Below are 25301 nucleotides of genomic sequence, written 5' to 3' on the forward strand. Positions count from 1 at the left end.
GCTCCAGCCCGCAGTGAGTACGAGGAGTGCGTTTGGTTACTGAGAGTCTAAATGGCGGACGCGGAGAAGGGGCCGTAGCAAGAACAATAACATTTCAGTCATTTACTACAAGGCGCCGTGAAATCGGTTCGGAACCCTCAAAACACGCCCTCTGCTAGAGGGGATTTCCATGCATATGTAGCTAAGCGTTCGTTTCGGGACTGTGGTCGAGCTTTTGACAATTTTCGGGCTTTGCAGCGGTCTCTGCTCATTTCAGCGGAGTTCTGAAGGAAGGAAGTGTCTCTTCATGGTGGCCCTGTAAACATGGGCGACTCTCTCGGTCTGATAGGGAAGCGGCTGCTGCTGCTCCTCAGCGATGGAGCTTCTTCTGCGGCCAGCGACGTGGACCAGGCCGCCTGGCTGCGGGGGACCGTGCGGGCGGTTAGTGTGAGCGGCCTGGCGAGCCCGGGGGTGGAGGTAAGGAATGAAGACACCGGAGGGACAGGGGTAACAAATGAAGAGACTCGGGGATAGGTACGGAGTGGAGAGACCGGGGGAAGGAGAAAGCAATGAAAAGATAGGAAACGCTGATAACAGAAGTAAAGCGAAGAGACCCCAGAGAGAAGTGAGGGGTTTGAAACGAAGAGCCAGGGTAAAGAAAGCAGACCAGGGGGTTAGGGGTGACAAGCGGAATGCATATGGAGTAACGTTAATGTTAGATGTGAAAATCCAGCAAAATGCTGAGCAGGCATGTACTAAAGCAGATAACACAGTAGCGAATACAGAAGCAAGAAAACACAGGAGTTCAGGTAAACGAAGCTGTAGTCAGCTTCTTATTTGAGTTTCCCGTTCCACCTTAAACGGCGCAACTCAACTCTGGCGACTCGAGCGCCAGATTGTAACTGCTGCACCATTTAAGGTGGAACGGGGAAAACAACAACAGCAGCAGGCTGACAGTCGGTGAACACACGGACACTGTTAGCAAGTGACCCGCTGAACAAGATACGTTATTATGTTTACAGTATAGCTAGAAGCCTGTAATTGACGCAGACGTGCAGAGAGCCACACACTGACATTAAACGTGCTCTCCACGCTGAAAACGTGGAATATTGGGAACGTATTGGGTGATGGAAGACGTGTAGCAAGCGAGCTAACGTTAACCACACAAATGGCTAACTGGCTAAGCTAACCGAGGTTAGCAGTGTATTTTGCTAGAAAGTGGATCACCCAGGCCTCGGTGACTAGTAAAAAAAAAAAAGTAAAAAAAAAAAAACAAAAATCCAGCCAAATGTTTCAGCTAATCAGAATTGGACGTATTAAGTGCAGTTTGCGTTTTATTTTATGCTTTGTGCGAAACTTGATATTAAATTGTTAGCTAACGATAGCTAGCTAACTGTTGGTCTGGAATGTTAGCTTCTAGGGCTATAAAAGCTAAGCAGGCGCTTCACTACAGTCCGCGAATTAATTGACTATACTTTTTAAAACGTTGTTATTCGTTAATGGACAGCTGTAACGTGATTTAGCGTTCGTTTTTCTGTAGCTAACGTTATGGCTTTCTTAATATATGTAGACAGTTACGTGCGTGACAACTTAAAGGAGGATTCCACCAAGTTTGAATGTTTCTGGATAATTCAGTGGTTGAGATGTAAACGGTCATTTGGAGTCGTTTGACGTGAATTGGTTCAAAGTAGAGAACCATAGACTCTGGTAGGAACCAAGGGCCACAGTGACTGCAGCACAGCTCTGAATGACTTTGCTTACATTTCAGCCATTTAATTATATAGAATATTTAGAAAAATTGATGGGGTTCCCCTTTAAAGCTGTCAAAATGCTGTGCTTAATCTTTCGTAGTTTAAAGTGAAATTGAATGCTGTCACTGTGTAAATGAGTCCTTTCAGTAATTTTGTCCCCTACTAGCGATTTGCCTAGCAAGTTTACTACTGTTAAACAAGAGCAAATAAATAATTTGATTGAAAGACCCCTGTAATCCCTCTTGGATGATCTTTGGAGGGTGTGAAAATAGAGAAATGGGGGGGAAAAAAAATCTAAAATGGACTTTTATGATGATGGAATGCATGTCTAATTTTTGTTGCTGCTTTGTTGCTTGTTCGGTTGCCCCTTTTTTGTAGAGGTAACTTTGTTTGCAACCGATTATGCCTAAGTGTGCTGCTTTCGGTTTAGTAAGTATGAAGGTATTCATCAACGGGGTACGCTGTCTAACAGTTAGTGTTTTTTGTTTTTTGTAGGTGTTCCTGGAGTTTGAGGACAGCCCGTGGCGGCAGCGATCCTGGGTGCAGTTATACGGAGATGAGGTACGAGCAGCTATGATGGAGAGCACCATTGTATGGGCCCCCCAACATGAGTCTACCATTTCTGCATCAGGTGGAACATCTACCAGCCTTTGGCCAGCCCTGGTGAGTGAAGATCTGTAGTCAGCACTTCCCGGACTTGTTCAGAGTTGGTATACCTTGCACAGCTAATCATGTTGACAAATTGGCTTGTCTGATGGGTTTATTATACTACCTAGATACTTCACCAACACTTACAAAAGTCAGAAGAACATTTGGGGTGGGGCGTGATACCAGGACGGGTTGCATCTTTGTGTACTGTTATGTTCTATACAGACAAAGTTTAAAAAGTCAAAATTTACCTTAGGGATCACTCATTTGCAGAGTAAAAGTGCATGGGCAGGTACTTTATTCCATTTTTGTGCCCTTTTAATCGCTAAAACACATGTTCTACTGACAAAACTGTCAGGTATTCCAACCTCTTGTGGACCGTGTGGGGTTGGGATCTGTGGTTCCTGTGGAGTTCTTTGGAACCAGAAAGCTGGAGTTTCTTCCCACCGGAAACTCGCTACAGAGATTTGAGGTTGGTCATTATGACATAAGATGAATGTATACTTTTTGAAGTGGTTTCATTTGCACGATCTTGGGGCTTCCAGTTTTCACTACTTTGTTTTTAATATGTAATTTAGTTTTGCTTGCATGGCTTCCATACTGATGCTGTGAAATCTACAGATACTGTAAAGGCATTTTGTTTTAAAGATAGTCTTTTGGCCATGTAAACATGAGCCTGGTATTCAAGGTCAGATGGTGTGTTCCTGTGCAGGCTGAGAAAGATGTGAGGCACTCCCTACTGCAGGAGCACCCAGCCCTCCATGCTGCTATCAGCAACTGGCACCGGGACTCTGAACTGCAAGAAATTCTTAGAAAAGGTCAGTTCCGTTTGCCCTGGAAATAACATTTGGGCAGGTAGACTCTGCTGAGAGCATATGTGATCAGTTTTGTTACTTGATTTCATGACCATTTATTAAAATAAGTTTGCGTGGTATATTTTCTTTTTGACAGGACCCTACACTATTCAGGGAAGGAGGGTGCAGGTGTACCAGCCAGAGTATGAGGAACCTTGGGCACTGGGGCTTGTTTCTCAGCATAATCCTGCATCTCACATCATGGAGATTACGATGGATCAGGTTTGCTTAGAGCCCTACTAACTGTATAAATCACCTTGAATGTTCATTATGCCATTTCCACTTTTCACTACTGTGCATCACTGTGTTGGTCCCAATTCTTTGAACAGTTTTAACAGTTGTGCGGATTTTGTTTAATAGCTGGGAATTTTTGTGCTTATTTGTGGTCGCTCTTTTCTTTTGCAGGGTGAAGAAACTCAGGTTGTTGATCCCCGAGTCATTCATGTAATGCTTGCCATGGATAATGCAGATGAGGTGCACTCAAGCCCCCTTTTTATACATATGTAGCACTTGATTTTATTGTAGATATTCTGATTAGGTTCTGACTGTAGACACATTTTTTGGTTATGTTTGTTCTGATTACTTTTGATGTTTTTGCAGAGCCATGATCGGCGTAGAAAGGAGCTGGATGGAGGGAAAGGTGAAGGTGGGCGGCGGCGGCGGACTGCGTCTGAAGATGACGAGGACATGAACCTCAAGCGCTTTAAAGGAGCCGGAGAGGGTCAAGCAGATGACCAGAATGGCACCGGTTCCGGCAAGGACTGCGAGCCCATGGTAACCAGGGGTGGAGAGGCACCCCCAATGGGAGTGGTAGAGGGGAAGGATGGAGTGGGGGGAATATCTGGGAGGGGGAGCTCCAATGCTAGTCCAGAAGTGATAACTCTGGCCAGCCAAAGCTTGGCTAATAGTAATTCCTCTCAGCAGGATCATTCCAGTGGCAGATCTGTTGGCTTCATCAAAGAGAATGGCAACTCCTCCCAAAGCCAAGATAAAATGGGCCCTGTTGCATCTACAGTGCTTTCCACGTCCACCCCGACACCACCGCCTTTGAAGCCCGCTCCGTCTGCGTTTTCTAATGCTTTTCCATCTTTGGGTCAGATGCCCAACTTGGTGCCTGGAACTCCTGCTCCCAAATGTTCCCCAACAGCCCCGGCAGCGGAGAGGGACGATGGCGTCCTTGCAGGCTATCCAAAAACTGCTGCTCTGGTATCCCCAGGCCCTGTCACCATCTCTTCACCTTCGCAGGACAATGCTCCCAGTGTGGTCCTTTCTGCACCCCCTGACCCCAGCCAGAAGGCTCCTGTATGGGGATCTCCCCCAGATGCAAGCCAAGTAAGCCTATAGATCATACCCTTGCCTTTTTCAGCTACATTTAAACTTGATTTTTAAATGCTTAATATTTAAGATTTATGCAAGAGTCATTTTGTTTTCCAGACACCCAAGACAACCACTCTTGCTGCCGGATTCAGTCCATCACAGCCTAAACAGACCAGCGGTGCAGTATTTGGTGATGTCCCTGCACAGACCAATGGATCTTCCCAGGAGAACAAACCCTTTGGATTTTATTTTGCCAACCCAAAAGAACCTCAGCAGCAGGCATCTGATCCATCACAGAACTTATTCTTCCAGTGCATGTCTCAGACGCAAGCTCAAAGCCCGAGCATCGCTCAGGGCCAGGCAAAAGACAATAACTACTTTACAGCCTTGTCGGAGTGCCTGAGTAAGGAGTCGCCAAGCTTATTCAAGCCTGCTGCTCCCTCTGAGGGCCTAAAAAAGGCAGTTGTGGCCTCTGCGTCTGCAGGACTCTTTGGTTCTGCACCTGCCGGCAGCTTGGTATCGTTAAAAGAGCAGCCCAAAGTGCCTGATGCCAAGCCGACAGGTAATGGAATTCTAATGGGCAAGTCTTTTGCAGCAGGAGGAGACACGCTGGGGAAATTGCCTGCTGGTTTTCCCACAACCATTGGAAGCAGCCCTGTTGTGGGTTTGGGGGACGTTTCCAAACCTGCTACTGGACTTGCAACCTCCTTGGGTCCAGGATCTGCTGGACTGAGTGGTGCAGGCGGTGGGATGAGAAATCCTACTGGTGCTAGTTCTGGATTTGGTATGCTCTCAGGCAGCAAGGTTTCAGAAACTCATGAGAACTTATTTCTGCAGGCTTCAAAAGAGTCTAATCCATTTCTTGCTTATGGTGGAGCAGGCTCACATGGCCCATTCAGTGCGTTGTCCACCTCAAAACTGCCCTCGTCAGTGTCCTCTCCTCTGGACACAGGGGGCTCTGGTATTCTTAACCAAGATCCTCCAGCCTCCGATAGCCAACCCAATTTATTCACCATGGTTGAACCTCCCAAGGGAATGCTATCTTCCCAGTTTACTGGCTCTTCTTCTTCCTCTTCATCTGCTCCTTTCATGTCAGCAGCCCAAGACAGGCAACAGGTGCTCAAACCCGACAAAGAGGATACGATGGGTGGTGCTGAACCTTGTGTCGACTCCGAAGGTGGGCTTGCAGAAAGCCCGGCTACCCCCACAACCTTTGACCAGACGTCTCAAAACTTCTCCCTGGATGAGCGCGGCCAAATGAGCAAACGGGACTCTGATTCCAGCTCGAATAGTGACCTCTCTGACCTGAGTGAGGCTGAGGAGACCTCGGAACAAAGCCAGAAGCCTGGTGGCCAGCTCAATGCTGCAGATGGTGCTGAAGCGCAGAAGCTTAACACTCTTGCTGCTGCTAAAAGCCGGCCAAGGAGCAAACCCTTCAAAGGTAAGTGTGGACCAAGTTTTTTCTGCTGTCAATTTGGACACTTGTTTTTGTGTTTATATACTGAGCAGATTATTTATCAAAATATAATGGCATATATCTCAGGAATGCAATACTGAAGCAGCATTGCAAGTCCAGGCTAGCCCAAGTGATGGATGGATATTGTGGTTCTGTGTTGCAGTATGTCAGTCAGTGCTGAAAGACCAGAGTAAGGTGCGGCGTCTGAAGCAGTCTGGCGAGGCCTTCCTGCAGGATGGCTCCTGCATCAGTGTGGCACCGCACCTGCATAAGTGCCGGGAGTGCCGCCTAGAGCGCTACCGCAAATCCCGCGAACAAGACTTGGACGATGATGACCCCAACGTGGCATGTCGTTTTTTTCACTTCCGCAGGTGACTTTTAGGGTCTTAATAGTTTGGATACTTAAAGCGGTTGTTTGGCAACAAGTAAAACTTTTCAGATGTACTCAAAACGTGGTAATTTAGTCATGGGGTGTATGCAATGTACTTGTATTTTTTTTTTCCCTAACCTATTGAAGCACATTTATTTTAGATTAACGGATTAACCGTTAACTGACAAAGAACTGTCTAGCCAGTGTTTGTTTTTTTAATACATGGGCTTAAACCCCTTAAACTACGAGGGTCAAACGTATGCCCACATTCCTCCTTCTTATAATAGCTAAATCATAAGCCATCAGATTATCAAGTGAAGAGCCTTTTTAAATGGAATTTATGAAGGGGGGAAAAGGTGATTGGTTCCACTTTATAGACCTACTAAAAATGAAGCACACAAACAAGGATGAAGTGTTTGGAAAACTTCTTTCAGGAGGGTGATGGCACCATGGTCATGGTATTTGCGTTAACCTGGGCAGTGATAAATGTGACTGTGAACTTATGAGTGGTAAATATAACCACAAAGATTTCTGATATAAATACTTAAGTAGCCATTCAGTGTATATTCTAGTCATTTCATCAACATTTTTTCTTGGTGAAAGCTATGAACACGTTGTTAGCTTCAGGTACAGAAGCTATATTCATTACTGTGTGTTTATTTATTGTATATGGTTATGCCTGGCCCCACTTATCAGTACTACAATCCACAGTTTGTACAAGAAACATTTTCGTATGTTGGTGCAACAATACAGAAATCAGTTAATGTGTGCAAGTCGAATATATTGCAGAACCTGAACTGTCTGTTTCATTATCAATATTTTGATGGGTTGTGTTCTTTATTTTAAAATAGCTGAATTGTTGGATAATGATTATCGAAATTGGTCTAACATTTCTAGTTTCTGCTTGAGACAAATGTCATTTGTCATTCTGTTTGTGCCATTCTAAGTGGTGGTAGTTGACTTGTAATTTGGGTAAAGGTGGACATTATGTACATTTTAGCAAAACTATTGCCTTGAAAACGAGAGTTTTAAGTTTAGAATATGTTCTGTGTCCTCCAACACATACACTGAAGTGAATGAGAGTTTTTTTTCCAGTGGCACAGAGTATCTTCATATGTCTGTACTCAAATATTTAGTGTACTAGTGCACTCCAAACATCCTTACTGCCTTGATTTGATTAGCTAGTAAGCTAATCATTTTATGGTCTACATGTAAGCCAATACAGAGTACATGTTCCTTCTCCTTGTTCTAGGCTAGCGTTCACGAAGAAGGGGGTGCTTCGTGTGGAGGGCTTCCTGAGCCCACAGCAGAGTGATAACATGGCCATGGGCCTGTGGCTCCCCTCCCCAAATGCACAAGGGGGGCTCGATCTGGACACGTCCAAATATATCCTAGCCAATGTAGGTGACCAGTTCTGCCAGCTCGTCATGTCTGAGAAGGAGGCCATGATGATGGTGGAGCCTCACCGTAAGAAATATATTATTATAGTATAAATCTTTGTCTTTTTTCTCCTTTGTGCTGTTCATGGATATTGTTAGTCAGAACTGCTGTCTGTTGCTCTGTTTGACTGAAAAAGTCTTTCATCCTGTGCCCTTGGTTTTTACACATTTGTCTTTGTACAGAGAAGGTGGCATGGAAACGAGCGGTGCGGGGAGTGAGAGAGATGTGTGATGTGTGTGAGACAACACTCTTCAACATCCATTGGGTATGCCGCAAGTGTGGCTTCGGCGTCTGTCTGGACTGCTACCGGCTACGGAGGAGCCGGCCACATGATGGTGAGCAGGACTCTGCTATCCGATGGTTAAACTTTGTTTATTTGGCAGGATATTGCTCAAGTTTTCAGCATCAGTACCTTGATATCGATACCTATTCCTGAGGATATTTTTTGGTAATTTAATTTACATGCTGACTTAAACTTGTATTGCTTTCAAATATGTTGTAAAATGAACCACAGTAAATTTTACTCAACGCTGCTGTCAGAACAAAACCTTGCATCTCAACATTTTGAACTTTACAGGAGAAGGAAAAAACTTTACTTTACTTTTAATGTAAGTCTGTGGAACCAGACTTTTTTCCCCAAGCCGTTTTGGGCCATTTCTTTTGGTCCATTCATCATGAAATTTGCACACAAGGTAAAGGGACAACAGGCCCTTTCAATTTATCTCAAAAACTGAAAAATGAAATAACAAAATTAGAGAGACTTGATGTTTTGTTCCAACAGCAGCAATATATGAAAATACTACTTTTAACCTTTAAACGCAGAGGCAAAAATGTATGCTTTTTTACCTTTGTTTTTGTAAATGCTGTTGCGTTTATTGAAAAGCTAAAGAATGTGAGATTTTTGTTGTTTGAAACAAGGAAATATCTGAATAGGAATGCATTGAATATTAGTTGTTTTGTTACTTTGTTCTTTTTTGATACTTTTGATTATACTTGGAAAGTCTTTTCATAGTTTATATAGTAGCACATAGAAAGCTCTGGTTTATGTGGTGAAACTGGTAAAATAAATTTACTGTTGATTATGGCAAAGTGCAGGTGATACAAATCTGGCGGCAGATTAAAACAAATGGCTTTTCAATTAATTTTTTTTTAAATAAATAGTAACAGGCCCATGGGATCTGATTATTTTAAGAGCTTTTATGTGACTCATTTAAAAAGAAGTTTCAGGCTGAGACCATAAAAGTACTGAATTTTGATACACTAGTAGAAGCTGATATGTTGTGTGTGTGTGTGTGTGTGTGTGTGTTTTTTTTTTTTTTTTTTTTTTTTTTTTTTTTTTGTTGGTCTTTTGTTTTTTTTTCTCTCTCTTTAAAAAAAAAAAAAAAAAGGTGACATGGACACATCATGTAATGTCAGTCATACTGTTTTTTTTCTTTTCTTTTTTCTCCACCCATGTAGTGGATGACGACAATCCAGATGATGAGGTCTTCTCATGGCTGAAGTGTGCGAAAGGTCAACCTCATGAACCCCAGAACCTCATGCCCACTCAGATTATACCTGGCACAGGTGGATTTTCTTTAGTTGTATAATGAGATGGTTTTTCAGTGGTGTATTCTGTTCTGCAGTTCTGATTAACTACTTCTTTGTTCCCTTGTTCTCTTGTAGCACTGTACAATATTGGGGATATGGTACACGCAGCACGAGGGAAGTGGGGAATCAAGGCAAACTGTCCTTGCACTAGCCGGCACAGCAAACCTTTGGTGCGGCCTACAGCTCCCAATGGCCTTTCTCAGGTACAACTTCTTAACAGTGCCCTGCATACTCATGATGCTGCATTTTAGCATCAGAGTGAACTACTTGAGAGCAGTTATGGGACTGATGTTAATGGGTTTTCTGAATTAAGTACTTGTATGAGAAATGTGCATACAACCCCAATTCCAATGAAGTTGTGACATTGTGTAAAACATAAATAAAAACAGAATATGATGATTTGCAAATTCTTTTCAACCTGTATTGGATACACTACAAAGACAAGATATTTAATGTTCAAACGGATAAACTTTATTGTTTTTTGCAAATATTCACTCATTTTGAATTTGATGCCTGCAACACGTCCCAAAGAAGTTGGGACAGGGGCATTTTTACCACTGTGTTACATCACCTTTCCTTTTAACAGCACTCAATAAGCGTTTGGGAACTGAGGACACTAATTGTTGAAACTTTGAAGGTGGAATTCTTTCCCATTCTTGCTTGATGTTCAACTTCAGTTGTTCAACAGTCCGGGGTCTCCGTCGTAATTTGCGCTTCACAATGCGCCACACATTTTCAATGGGAGACCGGTCTGGACTGCAGGCAGGCCAGTCTAGTACCCATACTCTTTTGCTATGAAGCCACGCTGTTGTAACACGTGCAGAATGTGGCTTGGCATTGTCTTGCTGAAATAAGCAGGACGTCCCTGAGAAAGACGCTGCTTGGATGGCAGCATATGTTGCTCCAAAACCTGTACCTTTCAGCATTAATGGTGCCTTCACAGATGTGCAAGTTGCCTATGCCCTGGGCACTAACACACCCCCACACCATCAGAGATGCTGGCTTTTGAACTTTGCGCTGATAACAATCCGGACAGTCCTTTTCCTCTTTGGCCCGGAGGACACGACATCCATGATTTCCAAAAACAATTTGAAATGTGGAATCGTCAGACCACAGGACATTTTTCTGAGTCGGTGGTGTTTCTGGGTGTTGTTGATATATGGCTTTCGCTTTGCATGGCAGAGTTTTAACTTGCACTTGTAGATAGAGCAACGAACTGTGTTCACTGACAATGGTTTTCTGAAGTGTTCCTGAGCCCCTGTGAGTAATATCCATTACAGAATGATGTTGGTTTTCTGCCTTGCCGCTTACTTGCAGAGATTTCTCCAGATTCTCTGAATCTTTTGATGATATTATGGACTGTAGATTATGAAATCCCTAAATTCCTTGCAATTGCATGTTGAGAAACATTGTTCTTAAACTGTTGGACTATTTGCTCACGCAGTTGTTCACAAAGTAGTGAACCTCGCCCCGTCCTTGTTTGTGAACCACTGAGCCTTTCAGGGATGCTCCCTTTATACCCAGTCATGACACTCACCTGTTTCCAATTAACCTGTTCACCTGTGGAATGTTCCAGACAGGTGTTTTTTGAGCAATCCTCAACTTTCCCAGTCTTTTGTTGCCCCTGTCCCAACTTCTTTGAAATGTGTTGCAGGCATCAAATTCAAAATGAATATTTGCAACAAAAAAAAACAGTTTATCCGTTTGAACATTAAATATCTTGTCTTTGTAGTGTATTCAATTGAATATAAGCTGAAAACGATTTGCAAATCATTGTATTCTGTTTTTATTTATTTTACACAACGTCTCAACTTCATTGAAATTGCAGAATAGATTGTTGTAGAATAAAAAAAGCTTTTGACTAGGGTTACGTTCACACAGCAAGGAACAGTGGCCCAAAAAAAAAAAAAGTTTCCTCACCAAATCGGATTTTTTTTTTTAGCTGTTCACATTATCTTTTTAAGTGTGACATATGTACAAAATTAGTCTGAACAGATCAGCTCCTAAACTGACCTGCATGTTGCAAATGAACAAAGCTGCAAGTTGCTTCACGTGGCTCATCCAGAGGTAAACAATCAAGTCCACTAACGAATGCCACTTTTTCCTGAAGGGTTCAGTTTCTCCTTCGTGTTCATAAAGCTTAATTGAATGACAGCTGGGTTCATCATCCAGAATGTGTTTGAGCTCGCAGGAAAAAGTATGCAGTAAGTTCTTTGGTACGTGTCCTCGGATTCTTTAACCTTTGCATTTAGACTTAACTGCTGTTTTGTCACAGCAGCCTCATTCTTGTATGGCTGCGTTCGGCCATTTCTTTCTAAATTTCTTCAAACACACGGGTTTTGGATAAGTCTCTTAATGTTTTTTCACAGAAACATCACCCCAAATGTTTGAGGTCTGAGCAACGTGAAATTATGATTGTCGAGTTGCATTGACGTAGTCACGGGAATTGATGTCTGGCTGTTGAGACTGAATCACGTTGCCACGTATTCGATTTTGGTACCACGCATGACAGTGTCTCTAATCGGAATTAAAAAAGGTCAGATTCAGTGTGTTTTTGCTGTTCACACTGACACACAAATAACATGTCACTTATGGAGAAAAAGATTGGATTTGGGCTGCTTTTTCCTGCGTTGTAAACAAAGGCTAAGCGTGCAGTGCAGAAGTGTCAGGACACAAGCAGCAAAATGGCAATATCTTAGCAAGGCAGTATATTTAAAAAAAAATTAATCTCTATGCAATAAACAAATGTTAAACCATCCATGTTTCTTTTTTGCCTGTGGAGTATTTTCTCATTGATATATTTGAGTGTGAACACTTTTTAATTGAGAGATTTGAATACTAATATTAGTTTGGCAGAGACATTTAATTAGGAAAAAATGATTTTAAAGTGTATGTCTCTTATTTTTGTAGTCAGGTGCAACATCCAGCACGGGAAATGGTGCTTCCACTTCATCCACACCTCGCCCAGATGGGGATCCCACAACAGCTCTGATAGTCAAAGTGGAACCTGGCACAGAGGCAAGCAGCGCTGAAACGTCATCAGCCACCAGCAGTACCAGCAGTAATGCTACATCTCCAGGCGCTGTCCAGGCGGCTGGTTCCAAGGATGGCAAGAGCAACCCCTCCTCTGCTCTCCACTGGCTAGCTGACCTGGCCACACAGAAGGCTAAAGAGGACTCCAAAGGTGAGCTATTATTTGAATCAGAGAGTGCTCGAACTGTATCTTTATTAAAAAATGTTTGTGGTTTGTTTAAGCAGAAAAAGGGGAAATTACCCTAATTTAAAAATTTTTCTGCATAGGTTAATGTTGATTTGAGATCACTGAGATGTAAACAAATTCATTCAGTGTAGAAAGGTGTGAAATTGTTCACTGTAGCTCTGATGTCTTTATAGTGGAGGTAATAGGAACCTGGGGTTGCGATGTCTAATGCATACAGCAGCAATTGTCATTTTATTTACAGTGCAGAATGTGTAATGAGTTTGTAAGTATTGTTCGAAAATATTTGCCCTTTTTTGGGTACGATAGCTTCCTGTGAGGGAGCTTTTAAAGGCATAGTTATTAGATATCTGGTTCCTATTATCAGTGTTGAGAACGATTCTGGCTGGGTTCTTTAGATCGGAGCATTTCGCATCAGACCGCTCTGAATGACTGAAGAAACTTTAAAAATCCTTGAGCTACAGAACATTTTTATATCTTCTTTAATGCCTGTCTCTGAATGATACCATTTAGAGTACTTGTTATCCGAGACTTTTCTCTTTGTTGAGCATTCTGCTTTTCTCTCAGATTCAGGCTCTCTGCGCGCTATGATGGGTCGTGAACCTCGTGCTCCCTTTGGTCTGGATGCCTTCAGCACCATCTCCAAACCAACAAGCCCCAGTCCCAAGCTTTTCAACAGTCTTTTGTTGGGGTCTGGGCCTGTCCAGCCTAAAACTGAGGGCACCAGCCTGCGAGACCTGCTTAATTCTGGCCCTGGCAAACTGCCCCAGGCTCCTGATAGTGGAGTCCCTTTCCCCTCAGTATTCTCTTCTTCATCCGGGGTGAGTAGAAGTTCTGCATGCCAGTTCATGCTTCCCTAGTTATAACACGGCTGTTTGAATGTGAATTTATTGTAGCTCTCGATTGAATGGATATTGAGTTACAGTATTTTATAGTAATTACAAAAAAAATCTTGTATTGTATTTTAAAGGGCAAGTTTAATCAATAATAAAATTGTAGAAGTCATAGGAGTTTGACATACCTGCAGCAGCTTTTAAGGTACATTTAAGTTGGGTAGGCTCGTTTATAAAATCGTATTTATACGCATTCATGCTGCAAACCATTTTATTTTAGAGATGTCTTCAGGTGTGATCTGCTGTTGCTGAAGGTTAGCCTGGGTAGTTTTTACACTGGTCTGTAATATGCATGACATCCCCATTAGAAGCATTGTATTGATTGATTGAGCTGAGTAAAGTAAAACTGATTTTTAAGCCTGCAAGTTTTTCCCTTTCCTCTCTGGCAGTCTGATAAGATGAAAGGAGGTCTACCTACCATACTGGACCATATCATCGCTTCTGTGGTGGAGAACAAGATAGCTGAAGGGCGCCGCGTCTCTGGTTCAGTAGAGTCCAGAGAGCCAGCAAGCATCCCACGCAGAGAGGGCGTGATGGGCCTCAGCGTCCTGGACCCCCACACTTCCCACTCATGGCTGTGTGACGGCCGCCTCCTCTGCCTACAGGACCCCAGCAATAGCAACAACTGGAAGATCTTCCGGGAGTGCTGGAAACAAGGCCAGGTAGGCAATGGTCATTTGTCTATGAATGCCACGGGCGAATCATGGGTTTGTAGGGCTGGCTCAACCAGCATTTTGCATGCTTTGAATACTAGTTGGTATTTTTGAACGAGTACCTGATTGCTCGTTTTCTTAAAGTGACCTTTAAAGCAATAATATTTATTGCAGTTTTGTATTACTGCAGTTCAATATAGGTCCAGTAGACGGCAACAGTGTTCTGGCAAATGACTGTGCACACCGGCTACCCTAGATGCGCAGCATGTTAAGTTTTTTGCACTTTATCGTTTAATAATTTGTGTTCCCACTGTTCAGGCCAGCACTACTTTTTTGCCAGTGCATGTAAAAGTTTTTGCATTTACATGCTGTTTAGCAATAAGTAGATAATAATCCATTAGAATAATCCATAAAAGTTGCTCCTTTGGTAGTTGGTGCTTTCAGAAGTCCAGAAAGAGATCTGTAAAAGTGACAGAAACTAATGCGAGAGTGACTATACACTTTGAAGTGGTGTTTTTTTTTGTTTTTTTTTTTTTTACTGCAGATGTAGTTTTTGACAATCATTGGATGTCTTTCTTCATTATTTAGCCGGTGCTGGTGTCAGGCATCCACAAGAAGCTTAACGGTTCTCTTTGGAAGCCGGAAGCCTTCAGTGATGAGTTTGGTGACCAGGACGTAGACTTGGTTAACTGCAGGAACTGCACCATCATCTCTGACGTCAAGGTCAGAGAATTCTGGGACGGCTTTCAGGTCATCTCCAGTAAGTGTTACCACTTTTTCAGATACATGGCCAAAAATCTGTTTTTTTAGATCTTTGTAAGATGATAATGTAATTAACGTCAATGCGAATTGGAAATATTTTTTCATTTATTGTCATAATTTTGTCATATATGAATGGCAAGATGAGGCATGCTCAGTTTAACTAGGGAACATTTCAATGGATGAAAGAACCACTTTTGCAAATGAATTTAGTGTATGAAGAACCTTTTGAAGAACATCCACATAGTATTGTGTTCTTTACCAATTTCTTAATTTTTCCTTAGTGCTATATTCAAGCCAATAACCATTGTATGAGACTTTACCTTTAGGACTGTATTGTAATACCTGTTCTTTTAGGTATCATTTATCTTTTCTTTTTGAATCCTGCAGAGCGGTTGCAGGGTGCTGATGGCCAGCCAATGGTACTGAAACTCAAAGACTGGCCTCCAGGGGAAGATTTCCGAGACATGATGCCCACACGGTACGCTCATTATTTCTTTCCAGAGATTCAAATTAGGTTTTTCAAAAAAGTGCTTGTACAGTGAATTGCCGTGTCCTCTTCCCAGGTTTGATGACCTCATGGACAACCTTCCTCTGCCTGAGTACACTAAGAGAGATGGCCGACTCAACCTGGCTTCCCGTCTTCCTAACTTCTTTGTGCGGCCAGATCTGGGCCCCAAGATGTATAATGCTTATGGTGAGTGAATCCTTTAGTCTTACTCAATCTGATAGCACTAGAGGTTGTTATTCATTTGATGTAAATTTTAAAGTAAATAATTTCTTGTATACATAAGCATTCTTTTTTTTTTTTTTTTCTCCTCTCCTGCCTTCCACCCACCCCTTCCTCACAGGTCTGATCTCTACAGAGGACAGGAAGGTTGGCACCACTAACCTGCATCTGGATGTATCAGATGCTGTTAATGTGATGGTGTATGTGGGAATCCCTGAGGGAAACAACAACCATGAAAATGGTAAGCGCTCAGTGTGTATTTGTGTTTTCTGGATAGTTGCTTTGTTTTTATAAGTACTAACTATTTAGGGAAAACAAACGTAGGATGCTCAATATTTGAAATGCTAAAGTAAGAATGCAGAACAGAGTGGGTGCTTGAATTATTATCAAGTGATGCTAAGATGTCAGGAGGTCCTGACATGAAGTAGGTTAAAGTGTCACTTGCTTTTTTGGTTTCTTTTTGCTTCTGTGTTTTGTGTTTGTGTAGCTGTTTTGAACTCATTTCAGTATGCTTTCTGATTGTTCATTATAGCGTGAGTCTCTGTCAACCTAGTGCTTTCCCCCCTGACACTGTTCAAGCTGTATATTGTTTGGTAGTACAAACTTTTCCCTTTTGTCATGGTCTCTCTGTTGTAAAGCTGCCCTGCAAAACCTTATTGTTCCTTTAGATTATGAGTGCAGGGTCCTGACTAGCTGTCCAACTACACATACTCCACAGAAACAGTGGGCATTCACACAGTCACTCAACGTAGCTGCTAACAACTGTCTAATTAATTGCATTTTAAAATAGTTTTTGACATTTCGAAAGCTTTACTGGTGCATTCCAAAGTCACACTTAATAAAGCCATGACCTGCTGGCTCTTGGCTCAGCTCACCAGGGTCTGTGCTTCTTTTGATTGTGGCACCATTTCTCATTCACAGAAGCAGACCTCGCTGGATACAAAGGTCTGTGCATTTATTATTTTATTTTATTTTTTTTAAATTTGTCTCCCCTCCTAGGCATGCCCCTCTACACTAACCCCTCTATCATTCTTCTGTCTTTAACTCATCACTTTCTATCCCTCATCATGTGCCATTTGGTGTACTGATGTGTATGCAAGTGATGGCTATAGACAAACTAAACACACATTCTGTACATCTCTTTTTTGAATACACCTGTTTATTCAATGAGCATACTGTTCCCTTTAGACATAGTGATAAAATACAATTTGAAGATCAAAATGAATTAGGAAGGCACGAGAGAGTCTGAAATAGGTGGAAAAGAATATATGTATGGTTTCAATATTAGGCGACGTGTTTATCAAGTCTGTTCACTTAAAAGAGGAAAACCACAATGCATTACGGATATCCTATGCAAGATGCCCTTGTGTTAAGTCGAATTTGGGGGGAATGTTAGAACTCAATTAGATCTTGAGGGGCTTCCCACTCATTCTTCACTGCTGTACTCCAACTGTTTCTCAGCGTAGCCTCATGAGACCCCAGTGGGTTTCAAATCATGCATGCATTTTGGCAAAAAAAATCAGATTTACAGTTTTCCCCACTTACACTAGATCAGAGGTCAGCAACATGTGGCTCCGGAGATGCATGCAGCTATTTTATTGTGCGGCTTCACAACACAACTAGATTTTAGGTCAAAATAAAATGACCTATAAACTGGTAATGCACCCTTTAAATCTGAAAGCTGGCACGCAGACTGCTAGTCACCATAGCAGTGCAGACATGTCTCACGTAGCCTAGTAGCTAATGAAAAGGAAAAGAGAAAGTTTTAAGATGAACATTGATAATTTGGAGATGAATGGACTTACTTGCCCTTATCACTACAGTGTAAACACATTAGTTTCCTAATGTGTTTAATCTGCGACAAGAAACTGTCCAACACTAAAGTCACGAAGATGAAGTCAGTTTCTTGTTTGCATTTTCCCATTCCACCTTAAAGGGTGCAGCAGGTATATTCTGGCACCTAAGGCACTATTTAAGGTGGAATGGGGAAATTGAAGCTGGCGAATGACGAGCTGACTTTGGCCTAGTAATAAGTTGAACGTTGAGAGACGTTCTACTTTTGTGTAAAAGTTTCGCGCTGGAGATTTGAGAAAAGCGACTGTACTTGAGCTAAAGCTTAAAACAGCAAAGCAAGTCTGCGTTTTTGTTTTTATTTTCTAGTCTATACTAATTGCACATACTGAGACACATTTACGGCCATGATCAAGAAATGGACATAGTGTTAAAGTTCCCAAGTTGGTTTGATTTTTTGTGAAAGGACAAAATGGCTCTTCTTAACATTTGGGTTGCTGACCCCTGCCCTAGATCTAGTGATCAACCTAGAAATGTTGAAGGACAAATTTTCCTTCTTTAGTTTAGTTTAGAGATTGTATGACTTGCTGTAAAGTTAAAAGGCACAACTTCTCCATGTGTGGCTGACCATAGTGCTTGGGTACACTGAAGTTTTTAGCCTTTTTAATATTCACAGCAAGTTATGTTGTGCCCTATCAAGTCTGTGCTTTCTTAACGAAGACATATGTGGCCTGAGATGAGTTTTGTGGATATATTTACCGTATGTATTTGGGTTACGATTGACTTATTTGTAGGCAATGTTACTTTTGTACTATCAGTGCTAAACTATGAAGAAGCTACATGTCTTGGCTCATCAGCAATGTCTGGATGATGAGGAAAATTGTGAGTTAGATTTGGAAAAGAGTGAGTTAGATCAATAAACTTTACAGCATCTTACATTTGTTGTGCTTGTCCTCTTTTAAGTGAGCATACAGGATAAATACATCAAAAACAGATACTAATTGTTGATTGTTATATTGAAATAATACAAAACATCACACCCGTCACATTGAGACCCAGAACAAATGAATAATTTGCCTGACTCCAGTAGCCAAAACATTTACAGGTGCATTAAGCTCTAACTCAGCAACCTTTATGAAATGCTTAAGTTTTGTCACTGAAGAGGATGCAAACAAGTCTGAAATTACACTCCCAGTATACCGACCAGAGACACTAATTTAGGTGTTGAAGATGTTCCGTAATGCTTGGAAACATTTCCAGTACATACACAGTGAGGGAGCACTCTTCAGAGGCAATTTCTGCATATTATTAGTGATCTGGTGGTAGCAGGATGGCCTGCATGTGATGCACACATTTGCTCAGTGACAACGATATTAGAGAAGATATCAGAATGAACTGTAGACATCACCCATCTCTATCCGTACTGCTCAGATCAAGGACACTCTCTTGTTCTGTCTTTTCTTCTCGCTTTCTATCTCACATGACTGAACAAAGTAGGCTAACCATATATATCTGTGCCACTTTAGTAGTTTGCGGAGGTCATGCTTGTCTTAGCTGACCGTGGAGGGTTCCTCTAAAGTGAATGGTGGAACTATGTCCCACAGAATGCGTCAGCAGTGATCTTGCTTCATAAGTAGTGCTGCAGATTTTTAATGGGGGAAAAGGTTAATACCAGTCTGTTGGGTGGTTGTGTACTGGAATCTCCCCCCCACTAATTTTTCCATGTAAAATCATCTTATCCTTATTTATTTATCTTATTTATGTGTATGTAAAGCTGTGCTTTGTTTCAGTGTTTTGTGCCAACATTTTAGTAAATGTAATGCTGGGAAAATGTGTTGGTTTTTGATTTAGCTGGATTTCTAATCAGCTATTGCTTATTGCTTGAGGAGTTTTGATTTCAGATTAGACTTTAATGTTAAATTAATCTTTAATGGAGAATTTGCTGTAAAGCTGTTAGTTATTGACCACTCTGTGTTGAGTTCATACATATAACTGCTCAGAGTAGTAGTGGTCGGTATACTGGTTGAAATTCTTCCTTGGCTATGAGATTTGTTATCGCTGGTAACCGATACGCCACAAATAAGCACAGATGAAGTCATTTAGTTCCATTTCAAATGGAAGTGAAAACGCAAAAACCCTCTATCACCTCCCTCTGTCTAGTCCGCTCCATCCGAAGTCAGAGAAATGTATGGGTGGTGTATGGGCCACGTGTGAGACAAATGACTTTTGCTGAAGTTGACTTCTAGTTTGAATTTCCTGTTCCACCTTAAAATAATGATGCAGTTACATTCAGAAATATAAATTTTACACTGATGTACATTTTTGGCCATACCGCCCGCTACTAGCTATATATAGTGTAGTACTCGATTAGTACATGATTGTGCTTAATTTTCATTGCTTTTCTGGACTCAGATTAACCTGGAGTCCTGGACTAAAGATGCTCATCTGCATACTCGTTCACTCCAGGACTCTGGTTAGTCTATGTCGGGGGGGAAATGGGTCCCCTGCACTGCAGAAGTTGATTAAGTCCCTCCAGTATCTTAGTGTAAATCACCTCAGATCAGTTTTAAGTTGTTACTTTATCTTTGGTGTTCAAGTGTTGTATACAGATTGTGTGGGTACAAACTGGTTCACTGACCTCTTTGTTGTGACTGCAGAGGTGTCGATCACTATTGAAGAGGGTGACGTGGATGAGATGACAAAGAGGAGGGTGTATGAGGGGAAGGAAAGACCAGGTGCGCTCTGGCACATTTATGCTGCCAAAGACGCTGAGAAGATCCGTGAGCTCCTGCGCAAGGTAAGCTGGGAAAACACTCAAGAATTCACATTGTAAGGGCTGATCGAGGATCTAGTTACTTGTGCAAATATTTGTGTTCGTTTGGACTTTTTTACATTCTATTCTAGACGAGGATTTTTTTTTTCGGGCATTAGACAACTGGCACATGCTGAATGTTTGAAATCTTCGCACCAAAACAGCGTACAGTGTAGGAAAATAGAATAAAACAAAAGAAGTCCTCAAGTGTTTACATGCCAACTAGGAGATGAAACGCAAACAGTTTTTAAAGTTTGGGTGCCCTGGTCAAATTTGTTAACACATCCTCTACTGGGAACATGCATCTGCAAATTTTCATGCACAGATTTTTATATATATATATATATATATATATATATATATATATATATATATATATATATATATATATATATATATATATATATAAATTGAAATTGTGCCGTAAAATTGCAGAAAAATGCCTCTTTTTAGCTAGATAATTAACAAAACTTCATTTGACTGGGGTGTTCAATCTCTTGTGTATGACTGCACTCTCTGATGTCCATAAAGCAGTTTGAGTTGCTTTTGCTGATGCTAGCCCCGCACCTCATAAAGCAGAGAACATCTGTTGTCTTGGTTGTTGCCGTGCCAATGATTGACTGAGAGTTTGTCACATGTGCAAGTTTTCAAAAATTTACCAGGGAGTGAATAATTACAACAGCGATGTCCAAAAATGGTATGCAAGAGATCAGTTATACCATATAAATTTATTGCCGTCCAAATAAATCTCATGTAGTGGATACTCAGCTTATGTACATGTTTCTCAGCAAGATTTTAACCCCGATTAGCCCCTTCCAACAGATTGACAATCAAAATAGAATTTTCCAGGTTAGAAGCTTGACTGCAAGCATGCCCTGGTAGCGTGAGAAGGGAAACAGGTCCGTCTTTAGCTCTTGAGCGATAACAGGGTTTCTGATATTTCCAAACATGTTTGATTTTTATGAATGAAAAAACATCCTGTAGTGTGAAATTGTCATCAGTGCTGCTTGTTGAATTTTCACATGTGCGAGTGCCTTTATGATGATCCTAGTGTATGAAGTAGAACTTAAGAGGCATTCACTTTACATTTTTATACTTTATTGCTAGTTTGTAGTGAAATACTTCATTCTTGTGGCAGATTAGAATCCTATCTCCATAATTCCAAACCTCATATTTATCCAGTTAGCTTTTTTGGTTATGTCTGCGCATAAAAGCACAAACAAGTCCTAAACCCCTTTCTACTTTGTTTATGGGATGAGATATTGAAAGGATTTAGAATTTTAAGTGCCTATTAATATCAGAAATTATTTTTGTGATGCTGAATCTCTGCCAAATCATCTAGTGTGCGCACCTTAAGACAAAGACAGGAAATTCTGTAGAATACTGACATTGTGTGATGCTCTCCGTTTGAGAAAGAAGCCATTTCTTTCATCATGTAATGTACACTTTAGAGTTTGGCCATGACCTTTTTCATGAATTCCTGTGTTGTTCAGCCTGAAAAATTGCATAGAAGTTGATTTTCCCTTGAGTCTCAGACAATTTTCCCAGTGACTGTTCCCAGTCATCTGTGATATTTTGAGTTAGTTTCATTATGCTGTGTTAAAGGTGGGGGAGGAGCAAGGTCAGGAGAACCCTCCAGATCACGACCCCATCCATGACCAGAGCTGGTATCTGGACCAGGTACTGCGCCGCCGGCTCTATGAAGAATATGGGGTTCAGGGCTGGTCAATCGTGCAGTTCCTGGGGGACGCAGTGTTTATTCCTGCTGGAGCACCGCATCAGGTGAGCCGAGATGAGCTTTAGTTTGACACTCAGCAGTTGAAGCCAGGGCTGTAGATTTCTGACCTTACAACAATTTGATTTGATTATGAATCTTTTGGAAATGGTTCACACATCAGGATCTCGAGTTTTACTAAGTGATTAGATTATGTTGCTACAGTTCTGAAGTATAAATAAATTTTAACAATATATTTTATATATTTTTACATGCATTTTTGATATAAGCCCAATTACAACATTTTGGTGAAAGAATGAACAAATACTGTCCCCCCCCATGATATCAGTTTCTACTTTCCAAAATTAATTCAGCAGAATTGAGGCCTTCAGACTGATGCATCACAGATTACAATGCATACATGTGTTTTTACATCCCAACACTTGGTATGGTAAAACTCAATTAATATCGTGGTCTGCCCAGGTGCACAACCTGTACAGTTGCATTAAGGTGGCAGAGGACTTTGTCTCGCCGGAGCACGTGAAGCACTGCTTCAGACTGACGCAGGAGTTCCGGCATCTTTCCAACACTCACACTAATCACGAGGACAAGCTTCAGGTATGTAGTGATCTGTATTTATTTATTTATATATTATATTCTTCAAAATTCTAAACCTTTTATTTATATTCAGGGTTTATTGAATAATATTCCACATTGCCAATACAGTCTGAGGGTTTTTTTTTTTTTTTTTTTTTAAACGTGTGTGTAGAGTTGTATGCAAAAGTTAAGGCATCTGTGATCAAATTGTACTTAACTAATAAAGTGCTCATCGTCTACAGAGAGCATACTTCTAAAGTAAAGCAAAAAATGAGGCCTGTGCAAAAGTTATTGCACTGTTTATATTATATTTTGTCCGCAAAATGTTCCATTTGGCAAATAAATAGAACTTGTGCCCTGAAAATTGCAAAATCTAAACACTATTTCAAGTTTATTCTCTATAGAGATTCTGTTGACTTATCTTCACTTGGAAAATAAACAAAACATGTCATTTGAATGGGGGTGTTCAGTTTTTTGCCTACAACTGTGTATTATTTTCCACGTGTTAGCTTTAACAGTTACATGTTTACATAGCTCTTGGTTGAGGTTTAATTTGTTGGACTGAAGTAAGTATATGTAAATAAAAGAAGAAGAAATCACATCTGTTGATGTGACATGGGTCTTACAAAAACAGGAGTTATACATTTTTACTGGACACCTTCAAAGGGCAGCGGTGGGCAGAGTTTGTTTATTTGAGCTTGAGCTGCATCTTTAGTCAGTTGGCTGCTACTCAGTATTGACCGCTAGGAAGCAAGATAGCCAATTTTGCCACTATAGGTATGCATTTTATCATACACTGACTGGAAAAAGACAGTTCATTGCAGTTATTTATATGGCAATTGATTGTCAGCTATTAATCAGTGAAAATGCCATGACTGTTCCAGGCCCAGTCTTTGTGTTCTTTTGTTGGTGAGTTCTGTCTGTGAATAGATTTCTGTAATATTTGTGTTCATTCTGACTTTCACAGGTGAAGAACATCATCTACCACGCTGTGAAGGATGCTGTGGGAACGCTGAAAGCTCACGAGTCGAAGCTAGTCCGATCGTAGTTACACCACTCCATGGCTGACACTGAACCCAAGTTTGGGCCAGACAACAGAAAGACTGGAGGTGTTGAAGGGGCACTTATAAAGAAGTTTGGAGAGGTCCATTGTGCTCACAGAACAAGCTCTTCAATTTGAGACTTCTCTCAGCTTCAGGCTAGGATGAAGAATGTGCTTCATCAGTGTTACGAAAAACATTGTTTAGTTTTTTTCGAACGATTTAATTAATTTTTCCCCCTCTGTATTTAAACTATCAGTGTCTGTTCATTTTTTTTAAATGTGCAAAGTTTGTTGGACTGTTCGAAAAGAAGCTAATGGGTTTTTTAAGAGGGATAAGCCTAATTACCCCTTTTGAGTAAATGTGAGCACTGGGCTTTTTTAGCGGTTTGTTTTCTTCAGTAGAGGAGAACTGTCTGTAAAGGAGGAGAGAGGATAGCAAACAAGCATGAGAAAAGAAAAAAAATCCCTCCACCTTTTGGTCGAGGTGGACATGAGGCCTGAAGGGAACTAGACCAAAGTTTTGTATTTTTAGTTTTTATTTTCAACTAAAATGAAAACGTCTTGTTCTTTCTGTTTTTTTATAGGCCATTAAGTAATTTGTCACTCATGGTGAATGCTAAGGAAGACTGGTTTTGAGAAATGGTCATTCAAAAATCGAGAATTCCAGTTATGGACTACTGGTCATTAATATGTATCAATATATATATTGATCTTAGCAGTGTGTATGATTTTTCAAAATAAAGTTTACAAAAAAGAATTTGGCCCTGTTTTTTGTAAATGGTACAGACTAAATTTCTTAAATTCAGCCATTTCTGTTCAATAAAACCTTTTGTGGTTCCTTGATAACACTGCAATAAACGAAGCGTTTTGATACACTGTACATGCTTACATAGCATTTTCTGCTTCAGTCATCTTTTTTTTTTTTTTTTTTTGTATGCCTCAATTAACAAACGTAAAGGCATGCATAAGTAAACTAAGGCAGCTATTTCATTAATAAAAATACTAAACAAAAACTAACGATAGTTGTTAGTGGAATATTTTGTTTATAGACTAAGATGGAAAAGGGAGTGTTTAGTACAGAGGTGACCCTGTATGTTAATTTTTAAGTTGGGTTCTGAAACTTAACAGCTAATCTTTATATTGTATGTACTGATGTACAGGTGCTAATAATGTCCTATATAAGTCTTGAGGCATTAGAAGATTTTCTTAATTTGGCCAATCTTGCGGTCATCATGCTCATAGTGTTCAGTTAGTAGCCCAGCACTGGGCTGTAGAGCAGCGGAACTGTTTTTTTTTTTTCCTTTCTATAGTGATGGAGCTCCGTTCAGTACCTTTGGGTTGAGTTGGTGTAATGTTTGTGATCCAGAACTAATCCATCCATCAGTACCTGACCTCACTAATGCTCTTTTGGCTGAATGCAATCACATTCTCACAGCAATGTTCCAACATCTAATGTGGCCTTCCCATGAGGCTTTTACTGCAGCAGATTCAACTCCATATGAACGAGGATTTTTTTTCAACATCTCTGCATAATTAAATCATTCAGGTGTCACAGGTCTTCTGAGTTTTTATATGCAAATGTTGACAATATTGGTGATCAAGTGGTACATCTGAGAAATCAAGTGTTCTTTGGGAGCTGTATTTCCTTGCAACGCCCTGCATGTGCCTCTCTACCAAGATTGGATTTA

The 25301-nt window shown here is 41.0% G+C and overlaps 1 protein-coding gene across 4 annotated transcripts; it reads left to right on the forward strand.

The window, feature by feature from the left end:
• Positions 1 to 24491, forward strand: kdm3b (lysine (K)-specific demethylase 3B). 4 transcript variants are annotated; one of them, XM_017692108.2, is made up of 26 exons: positions 2 to 456; positions 2226 to 2393; positions 2737 to 2850; positions 3091 to 3196; positions 3330 to 3454; positions 3638 to 3706; positions 3833 to 4006; positions 4154 to 4564; positions 4667 to 5990; positions 6169 to 6376; positions 7628 to 7842; positions 7998 to 8150; positions 9274 to 9381; positions 9481 to 9608; positions 12316 to 12589; positions 13190 to 13443; positions 13905 to 14177; positions 14757 to 14928; positions 15318 to 15408; positions 15494 to 15624; positions 15779 to 15898; positions 16579 to 16602; positions 20106 to 20245; positions 21866 to 22042; positions 22458 to 22592; positions 23539 to 24370. In XM_017692108.2, the coding sequence occupies exons 1-26, from the start codon at positions 304 to 306 to the stop codon at positions 23617 to 23619; spliced, it is 5328 nt and encodes a 1775-aa protein (XP_017547597.1). In that variant the 5' UTR covers positions 2 to 303; the 3' UTR covers positions 23620 to 24370. The 4 variants fall into 4 exon arrangements, with proteins under 4 accessions (XP_017547596.1, XP_017547597.1, XP_017547598.1 ...); XM_017692109.2 differs by having other exon boundaries at positions 4157 to 4564; XM_017692106.2 differs by having other exon boundaries at positions 3833 to 4564; positions 23539 to 24491.
• Positions 24492 to 25301: the final 810 nt, after the last annotated feature.

Source organism: Pygocentrus nattereri, chromosome 8, assembly GCF_015220715.1.
Source record: "Pygocentrus nattereri isolate fPygNat1 chromosome 8, fPygNat1.pri, whole genome shotgun sequence".
Taxonomy (NCBI): Eukaryota; Metazoa; Chordata; class Actinopteri; order Characiformes; family Serrasalmidae; genus Pygocentrus; species Pygocentrus nattereri.